The sequence below is a fragment of the Physeter macrocephalus genome, chromosome 10 (genome assembly GCF_002837175.3).
Source record: "Physeter macrocephalus isolate SW-GA chromosome 10, ASM283717v5, whole genome shotgun sequence".
In the NCBI taxonomy this organism is placed as follows: Eukaryota; Metazoa; Chordata; class Mammalia; order Artiodactyla; family Physeteridae; genus Physeter; species Physeter macrocephalus.
The window spans coordinates 5,274,752-5,284,927 of NC_041223.1; the positions used below are offsets into that span (position 1 = coordinate 5,274,752).

Sequence of the window (10,176 nt, forward strand, 5' to 3'; positions counted from 1 at the left end):
CTTGCAGCAAACCCGCAGGGCCGACATTCCTGAGCCTGTTTTGCCATGCGGGATTTGAGGCTGAGAGAGTTTTGATAACTTGCCCGAGGTCACAAGGCCACCGCTCAGTGGAAGGAGACTTCATCCCAGTTCCGCCAGCTTGCCACTCCTGCGCTCCAGCTGCTGTGTCCCCCAACGTCCGTCACGCGGTCCTTGCAGCCACCCTGGGAAGCAGGGACTGTTCCAGTGAGGAAGCTGAATTTAAGTGACCGGCTCTGGACCCTAAAGCTCTTCAGTAACAGGGTCAGTGCTCCGACCCTCCTGTGATCCACCCTCACATCCAGAGCCTCCTCTATTTCTTCCCTGGGCTAACTCGCCCCCTGGATGGTGTCTTCAAGAAATTGAACATAGTCATAAACAGACAGACAGACAGACAAAAACCCTTGCTTCCTACACCAGTGCTTGACGTTTCCCACTTGGCATGGTTGCGTTCCCTTGGATACCTTAGGAAAGGAGTTTCAAGGTAAAAAGGTAGCAGGTGAAAGAAGCCAATGTCTCACTCAGAGTGCTGAAACCCGGGAAGATTCTCCTTTCTCTTTTAGTTAATCAGAAATTATTTGGGAGAAGTAAAGACGAACCCAGGGCAGAGATGACGGTTAGAAAAAGCAGGCCATTGCTATTTTCATGCTAGTAAATCAATGTAGTTTTTAGAATCTCATAATTGTTATTGTAGATGTTAAACCAGCCCCAAAAGCCTCCATAGTGGTGCTGGCAGGGTTTAATGATGGTTGGTGTAGCAGTGTGGTGATAGTAGCGATACTTGACCTTTTGTTTTTCTTTTTACCTTTTGACCCCCTTTACCCATTTCTCCCACCCCACCCCTCAACTCTGGCTCTTTGTATCTATGAGCTTGGTTTTTTTTGTGGTTTGTTTTGTTTTTTTTGGTTTTTAGATTCCACGCGCAAGAGAGATCATGTGGTATTTGTCTTTCTGTGTCTGACTTATTTCACTGAGCACAGTGTTCTTGAGGTCCATGCATGTTGTCACAAATGTCAGGATTTCATTATTTCTTATGGCTGAATTTTGTGTGTGTATATATACATATATATACACACACATTTATATTTGTGTATATGTACGAAAAAAAAAATATATATATATATATGTGTGTGGGTTTATTTCTGGGCTCTCTATTCTCTTCCGCTGATCTATGTGTCTGTTTTTTCTGCCAAGCAAACTATTTTAATTACTATAGCTTTGCAATATAGTTTGAAATCAGGGAGCATGATGCCTCCAGCTTTGTTCTTCTTTCTCAAGATTGCTTTGGCTATTTGGGGTCTTTTGTGGTTCCATACAAATTTTAGGATTATTTGTCCTATTTCTATAAAAAATGCCACTGGAATTTTGATAGGGATTGCACTGAATCTGTAGATTGCTTTGGGTAGTGTGGATATTTTAACAATATTGGTTCTTCCAATCCATGAACATGAAATATCTTTCCAAATATTTTTGTGTCTTCCTCAATTTCTTTTATTAATATCTTGTAGTTTTCAATATACAGGTATTTCACCTCCTTGGTTAAATTGGGAAAGGGGAAGACCTTTTTAAACATGCAATTCCATTTATTTACTGTCTTACAACTTACAATTCCAAAGTCTTTACTATGTCACATTTTCTTGACCTGTTTGTTGGCATAATAGCTTTATTAGTTCAAATCAAGAGAGAGATCACATGTTCTAACCTATCATGGTGATGCAATATTTAGCTCTTATTTGTAGCTGGAACTCAATCCTTTGTTTCCTCTACATCTGCTGGGTATTACCTAAACTTTGCAGCATCTGCTCAAATCTGTGTTTACCTGTTACTTTGTAAGGTACCTTGGTTTTCAATCTCTCACAGTTACATTCCAATGTTTGTGAGAGGCTCTCTTGGACGCCAGTCCCTCCTGCTTGGCCAGGTTACCCTCGGGACCTGCCGTAAGTGGCCTCAGAGCCATCTGCCCTCTACCTTGTAAAGCAAAGGGACGCTCTCATATTCACCATGCTTTAACTTGTGCTTATTTCTGATGGGCCAGACAATAGGCTGGGGAGGGCGAGAGCTCTCAGGGGGCAGCCTGATTATCCTGCCAGCCTCTCGAGAAAACCTCCCTTTGGAAGGTGTCAGCGGGCCCCGTGGACTAACTTCTTCTGAGAGGCGCGTTCTACCTCGCACATTTCACCTTCAGCTTCCTCTTTCAGCTCCCCGTCTTCTGAATCCTCAGGAGGCACAGTGTTCTAGGCAATTGTTTTTCTTCAACAGATAGACTGTCTCCCCACTTGAGAAGCTGCTGGGGGCTTTCAGCTTCCTACTTTTCACAGCCTTTTACATTTTTGCACACTTTTGAAGTTCCCATTATATGCCTTCTCAGTCTCTTCACTCATGAACATTTCTTCTTCGGCTGTGTTTGATTTCCTTTTCCTGATTGGGTTTTTCCATGATCCCTCTGTTTTGCAGTCTGGTGATGTCTCTCCACCATCGAGGGCATTTGCTCAGGGATTTCCCGAGCTCTGAGCTCTGCCACCAGCTCACATTGTATGAGATGCCTTCACCCACCCGCTGACCTGTGCCGACCACGGAGGGGAGGGAACACTTCCCGGGGTAGCTGGGACCCTCTACCCCTTCACCACCATCCACTCTCCTGCTCCCAGGTGACTTTTTCTCTGTTTTCTGTGTGTCCCTAGGAACAGGGAAATCACCTCCTTTGGTTAACCATGGGGCAGAGGTGACAGTCAGAAAAAGCAGTCACTCCTATTTCTATACTAATAAAACAATGCATTTTAAAAAATCTCCAGAGAACATTGTGCAACCTTTATAGTTATTTGGGTTTTCGGCAAAATTATTTTCTTATTACGAAGAACTCACCATTGCCAGGTAGGAAGCACCATGTCGTCTGAGGATTTTCCACATATATATTGCTTTGCTGGGGTAGAAATTAGTCATTATTCAAACATTGTTTCTTTGAAATAAAAGGCCAACAGGTATAAGGTACTTATACAGGTATGCTGTATAAGTATGCTAGGTACTTACTTACATACAACAGGTGTGCTACGTACTTCACAAAAATCACCTCTAGTCCTTAGAACATTCCTACAGGTTAAAGTAATCTCCACTTTACAGCTGAGGAAACCAGAGGCTCAGAGAGGTTAAATAACTTGCCCAAAGGCAGGACAGCTAATAAGTGACAGGGCTGGGAAAGGAACCCCAATATTTTAATTCCACGCCAGAGTTAGGGCTCTTGGCTCAGTGGCAGGTGGGTCTCCTTGTTACTACACCAGACGGTTTTCACAAGCAAGACAGAGAGTAAGAGGCCAGGCATGCTTCTGAGTCCCAACAGAGCCGTGGAGGAAATTCTGGTAGGAACCTTCAAAGGCACTAACAGCCAGCGTCTTTCTAACAAATAGTATCATGGACTTTGGGGTCACTTTGAACACATCACTGATGCCAGGACGGCAGCTGATGGGCACAATTGAACATCATAGTTTGGAGAATAAAACCTGTCTTAACCTGTCCATGTCTGCTTCTAGCTCTGTCTTTTCAAAGTCTTATACACGAAAGCCAATTTTTCTTACCCGGTCACGCATCTCCATTTATCCTAAAAACTGCTTCCGGAAACTAGGAGGTAGGTCCTGGATGCTAGGTTTCATATACTGAGCCTGTCATCAGGGAAGATGAATAATGAACCAGTTTTCAAACTCGGGGTTTGCCTTTGGAAACTTGTGTCTTAAATAATTAGTGACAACAATCTCGAGGCAAAGGGTCCGTTTCCCAGGGGAACACATTTCATTTTTTTCACTTTTGTGCAGAAGCTGCACTTTGCTACAGAATGAGACACTTCAGGCTATGCATTTCTGGGCAGTTACAGCATTTCTCAGGTGTGCAGAGCCAGGGGTCCGTCGCTCTGAAGCTTTCTGGGCTGAGTTTCAAATGCCCCGAGCTCACCGCCCCACACGCTTGCAGGGTCCTTGTCAGGGCTGGCACCTTACACTTGCTCTTCTCTTCAGACACCTTTTTTCTTTCCCAGTTGAATGAAAAAGTGCATGTCTTTTGTCTTTTTTTTTTTTTTTTTGGTTTCAATAAAATTCCAACAGAGTGCCATCAGACCCACCTAGAGGTGCAATGAGAATCCATCCAACACACCCGTGGGAGGAGGCCAAGGAAAAGAGAATTGCCAAGAAAAGAATATGATTTGTTTCAAGGGGCTATCATTAAGATGCTTATAAGTCATTTTCAAAAATGATTGAAAGGCCTAAACAAACTGCTGGATAGTATTTTGTCAATAACACGGGGGTCCTGAGATGCAGGATGTCATAATACAGAGGGACAAAGATGCAAACTAGCTTTTTTTAAAACAATCACGTTTGCCATGTTGCATTTCACACCTAACCTTCCCCCTCCCTCCCTCCCTGTCCCCTCCCAATATAAACTGGAAAGCCCCTGCAAACCCAGATCAACAGTGGCCCAGAAGCATCAATTGTTTTTATAGCTGAGGTTCATAACGGGCGGCAAAACTGTCCTCCTGTAAGGGGAATATCGATTCCACGGTCTTGTTGGATGTCAAAGCACACTGCTTTGCACAGCTGCCGCTGAACGAGAGCTTGTCGCCCACGACCAACACCTGTTAAGCAGTCAGCACCAATGCTTCCCTTCCAACCTTTGACACCACCCTCGGGGCAGGCAGACACAACTGCTGAATTGCGTATGAAAATTGTGGTTTTATTGTCTATACAACTGAAGGTTTAACTCGGACTCCTGCTTCTTTCCGAACTGTATAAAGAAGCAATTCTTCTCCTAGAACAAATAAGCACAGTACACTATTGTAATCTAAGAAACAGGCACTATTTGTGTATTGGAAAGCCTTGCTCTCAATAGGGCTAGAAGTCCAATGGCCCATGAGCTACTATTTTAGCAGCTGTAGAAAAGTGAGCCGTAGAAGTCACCGATAATGAGATGCTAACAGCAGCAGAGACAGATGGTCAGAAGGCTAGGAGAAGCCTTCCTCGAATCCTAGCTGTTCCCACTGCTAATTTAGCAAGCACGACTCATAGGTAGGGACCATGTACTTGATGTTGATGAAGGCGTCTTCTCCTCCGGAGCGCTCGAAGGCCTCCAGCGTCTCCTGGATCAGGTCACCGACGTTCTCTCGCTTCTGCTGGCTGTAGTCGATGCCGTCCCCGGAGTTTACTGGGTCATGCAAACACACAAAGAGGCCCGTTATTTCACTGCATTTTCCCGAAAAGTCCTACACACGTGTCTAGGCATTTTTCTCTGAATGCTTGTCATGAGACGCAAGCAATTAACATTTTTACACCATCCTGTAGAGTTTTAGGAGTGGTGACAGATATACAAAGATACAAAGTCCTAGAATGGAGCTGATGAAAATTCATCTAAACTAAAGAAATCAGAGAGTAAATGAAAGTGAGGTGATCGTGGTTACACAAGAGTTCACAAGTCAGGGAATCTCTTTCTTAAATCTGGTAATTACATCGAGAGCGTTCTCTTGGACCTTGACTTCTTCAAAATCCCAAGATGGCATATTTAGAGGGAACCGTCCATCATCAGGTTAGGGTGCTGACTCTATGTGATTTCAAATGGACATACTTTGGAGTGAGGGGCTTAGCCCATGCCCATGTCTGTGGCTTCTGTACGTGGGGTGAGCTCTTCTCCTCCAGGTATCACTAACCCAGGTGTGCAGCCCTCTGACGGCACCCCCATCCCTCCGGATGCAGGTGGGAGGAGGAAACAGCCTTTCCTGCTGTGGCTGCTCCGGACCCATCCCTGAATGCTTGGATGACAGTCATCTGTATGGCTTCATAGAGATCGGGGCCACTGCTAGTTTGGGAGTCTAAGTCCAGGCAGGCGGTCCACCCAGGGGGGTACCTGGAGGACCTGACCGAGGCCTCGTCTCCCGGAGCCTTGAGTGACCACTCAGCCGCCTCTCAGACTCTGAGGGAAGGGGTTCCCAGGCTCGGCCTTCGACGGCCTGGGGTCGGGAACCTGGGTCTGACTTGCTTCACCATACACAGCCCGGCCTCAAACCAGGTGGATGAGAAGTATCCGATTCCACTCCGCCTGCGAGGTTACCCAAGTGTGTGGGGTCAGCCCAAAATGGGAGACCCTCTACTGCAATCCAGAGTATAAAAATTCCACAATTTTCTCGAATAATAGTCATTACGTGCATGTAAGTTGCATTTCCCGCCCAGACTTCTAAGGGTTTCAACACTGTTTATTCTCCCAGTAAGCGAGTCATGTCTGTGCCTCTGCTGGCATTATCCCACCTGAGCTGTGATGAAAGGAAAGGGCCACAGGGTGGGCTGAGAGGCCCGGGAGGCCTCAGGATAAACGGCCTGAAGGCTCAGGCCATGGGACGCTGCAGGGCGAGCAGCTGCCACTGGAAAATGCGCACTTTACCAGAGGAAAGTGTTTATTTTGTTCAGATTTCAGTGTAGCTCCAAATGCTTATCTTGTTTGAATGTGAAAATAATAGAGGGAAAAACGGTATTTCAAAGGTTTTTTTCCCCAGTTGTTTTGAACATTTTTAAAAAGATGGAGTAATGGTTCAGACCAGTAATAAAGGTAACAATTACAATCGCACACAGCAAAGATAAGCAGGTTTTTTGCTTGATTTTCCCAGAAACTTGTTAAAGAACTATCACTGTTTTCTGTACCACAGAGAAAAGACATGGCTCTCCTGACTGGTTTCTTTTGGTGGGGGGTGAAGACAGGCAGAAATATTACTAACTTTCAGAAAGAGAAAGACTATGAGTCACGCAGCTACAGCTCATGTCAGTTTTTCATAACCGATGAACTTACAATGCAAAGCCATTGTAATGAGATGGACTTTTCCTTTCTCGTGGTGGAAGCCTTTCTGCTATGATGGGGAAAGCTGGATTGAAGTCAAAGCTTGATTTACAGAGCAGCTGATCATCTGAAATATGCATACATGATACTTGTACAGGACAAATAAGAGAAAAGATGTTTGACCAAAAGGGTTCTTGCCCTGTTGTTTTGGGGCTAAAGGTAAACTTAAAAATATATATAGAGAGACAAATACACACAAATGAAATAGGTTGTTTTCTTTTTAAAGATTTACAGGGTGGTCTGAGAAGAGAGTCAGTGCAGTTGGGGGTCACCCACCAGGGAGGACAACGAGGTATCCATCCACGTGGAGGGCTTTCCAACAGGAGAAGGTCTTGGGTCAAATTAAGAGAGAAGGGGGAGGAAGCTTGTGTGTGTGTGTGTGTGTGTGTGTGTGTGTGTGTGTGTGTGGAGGGGAGGGTCGGTCAGGCATGTTACAGGTGTAAAGAAAAGATGCTAAGGAAGAAGGTCCAAAAGAGGGGAGGGCCAAAGCAACACAGTCCAAAACAGGTGCAGCAGGGACAGGGACAGATAGCGTGTGTGACAAGGGAGACCCGTAAGGAAGGTACGTATGAGGAACAACGTCAGCTCCCAGGATTCTGATGGGAACCGTGAAGAAGGTCCAGTGAGAGGGTCTGGCTGGCCTTTGAGGGCTTCTTCCCTCCAGAGGACATTCCTGATAAATTCCTCCTGATCACGAAAGAGGTGCACTTAGGGAGGAGCCCGCAGGACCCAGGTTTGCATGGCCAGCCGAGCCCATGGCGCAAACACCCCGGGGGCACATGGAAAATGTAATTGGTGATGGTACCCAGTTGTGACAGCCTTGATCCAGCTCCTGATGGACAAAGATACGTAAATTAATCACTAATAAATGGTGCCTTTTGTTGGCGTATTAGTCAAAAGGTCAAGAACTGAATAGATCACGGGACAGACATATTTTCCTGACGGGGGCAGAGGGGGGTGGAAAGTCTGCACACAATGGAAAGCTTAACACACCCTGTTTTCCCCACTGCCTTCCAGAATGCTATAATGACAAGCAACACTTTATTTCAATAATAACCTATTCTTACTTTTTAAAAAATATTTAACTGTAGGAGTAAGTAAACTATGTAGCTTTTTTGTTTCCCAACAGTGTATAAAGCAAATGATAAAAAGAACAGAACAGAATAACAGTTGCTTATTCAAAAAGGGAGTTGGAGTTGGAATATTTTGTGGTTGCAGAATGTGTATCACTGGGGTAGGAAAAAAGCCCAACGAAGGCGCACATCCCTTCTTTTGGGTGCTGAAATGATGACCCCGCACGGTTCAGTGTCAAGCCATGTTGAGAGGCAGGTGAGCGGTGTGGTCTCCATTTCAAAACTGCTATATTGTCCGGTTTTTTTAGAATCTGAGCTTGAGGTGATGAGCTTGAGCTCACCATTTAAGCTACATATGACACTGTTGGAAAACATACTTGTGAGAATAGGGTGCTTTAAAAAAAAAGAACCCCAGATGGTTATGTACAATTGTCAATTCTGATTAGGAAGATGACATTTCAATTCAGGAAGCTAGGAGTCTATTTTATGTCCAGCAGCTGGAAAGATACATTGACGATGGAAAAGATATGTTTTATTTATAACCAAACAAATAGGAGTATAACAAGGGTTTAAACCAGACTTTGCATTTCTAAAGGGATAATACGCAAATAGACTAGAACAAGGGATTTGGTCTCTCTTCTTAGAGGTCCTTGTGTGCAGGAGGTGGGCAACTACTGTTTGAAAGTCCATCTTGGTTAGGGATTATTTTAAGTATACTTATTTTTCTGAATGTTGAAGTTGTTTTTGTTTATGTAGGTAGTATGTTTAAGCACACACATCCTCCTTTTCTATCTAACCCCCTTTAGACAGTCCTAACCTGGATGCTTTCTCTTTCTAGATGCCGCTTTGGTCAGAATTGGGATGTGCGTATCCCAGTCTTTCGTCGGTCAATGGCGTGCTCTCAGTGAATGAACTCAGCTCGTGATTGTGAAGTGACCATCATGACACCGCATCACCAAGGCCATCCAAAGGGAGGCTGCATCAGATGCACTGACATTTCACACAGATACGTAGCTACAAGGCAGTGGGCATGGACCAGCGGCAGACGTGTGTCTTGTAGGATTTTGATGCAAGAGTCTCTTAGCATTTTTACAATTTCTAGACTGTGTAGAAGCTTTATTCTTTTCCTTTCTTCAGTTACTACTATTACAGGAAAAAATGAAAAATAAAAATAAAAAAAGCAAAGTGGGGAAAAGGAAACTTTTGGTGGCCAGAGCAAGGTCTTCCCAAGTTAGTGCTGAGGTGGGTGTCAATGGCACCTTTGGCCATACCAAAGATCGATGTTTGCTCTGTAGACAGCGGAAGACTAGGCCCTGCAGGGTAATGCAAGATGGCAAAAAAAAAAGCTCTTGCCTTTGGGGAGCTTCTCATCTAGCTGGGGGAGCCTAGCTGGCCACAGTCCCTGTAGGTCACGTGCACGCCCTATGAGGGTCAGTGTGGGCCGCGTACCCTGACTGCAGAGCCCTGGAGCCATAGGCCTCTCTCCTGTTCCTTGGGTTCCCACTGGAAACTGTGTCCTGAGAGAAGGCTTATCTGTGTGTTTTAGTCAGACACTTGAGTCCCCTTATCTGAAAACAGGAAGAGCAGTGAAAGGATGTATGGACGGCCATAAGAGGCTCAAGGAGAGTTACATTCACATTTGGATTTTTCTGACTCTAGTGTTTCTTTGGTCAATACTCTTCAATGTTAAATGTATAGGTATTGTTATATGAACAGTAATACACAAGAAGTTATTGGGAAATGAAAGCATTATTTAAGGCATCAGAAATAGAAAACACATAAATGCTGACTTCGGGTTGCTTATTCAACATACCTGAAGTATCACTCATTTGGTACCAATGGATGAAATAATTTATAAACTCTACCTATACTTTCTGGTCATGACTAAGAAAAGCAGTAGGCACAATTTGGGGGAAACTTCCATTAGTTTTGCAGGCTCCTGGCTGAAGCAGCAGCAGGACAGGCTCAGCACGACCAACGATGGAGAGGCAGTGGGTCGGCAGGAAGGAAGGCATTGTACCCACTGCCACCTGTCGTCCTGAAATTGCTCATGACTTGGCTGCTTTGCAGAGCCATGAACCAAACATTCCTAAAGAAAACACTAGCTTGGGAAACTCAATTAAAAACCACCAGAGTGGGCTTCCCTGGTGGCGCAGTGGTTGAGAGTCCGCCTGCCGATGCAGGAGACACGGGTTCGTGCCCCGGTCCGGGAAGATCCCACATGTCG

The 10,176-nt window shown here is 45.0% G+C and overlaps 1 protein-coding gene across 2 annotated transcripts in view; it reads right to left on the reverse strand.

Moving 5' to 3' along the window:
- Window positions 1–4,706: 4,706 nt before the first annotated feature.
- The window catches only part of PACRG (parkin coregulated), a 527,628-nt gene continuing 522,158 nt past the window's right edge, over window positions 4,707–10,176 (reverse strand). For both annotated transcript variants that reach the window (XM_028494776.2, XM_024122630.2), the window contains one exon: window positions 4,707–5,199. In XM_028494776.2, coding sequence (XP_028350577.1) covers window positions 5,039–5,199 — 161 coding nt within the window. In that variant the 3' untranslated portion in view covers window positions 4,707–5,038. The remainder of the gene's footprint in view (window positions 5,200–10,176) is intronic.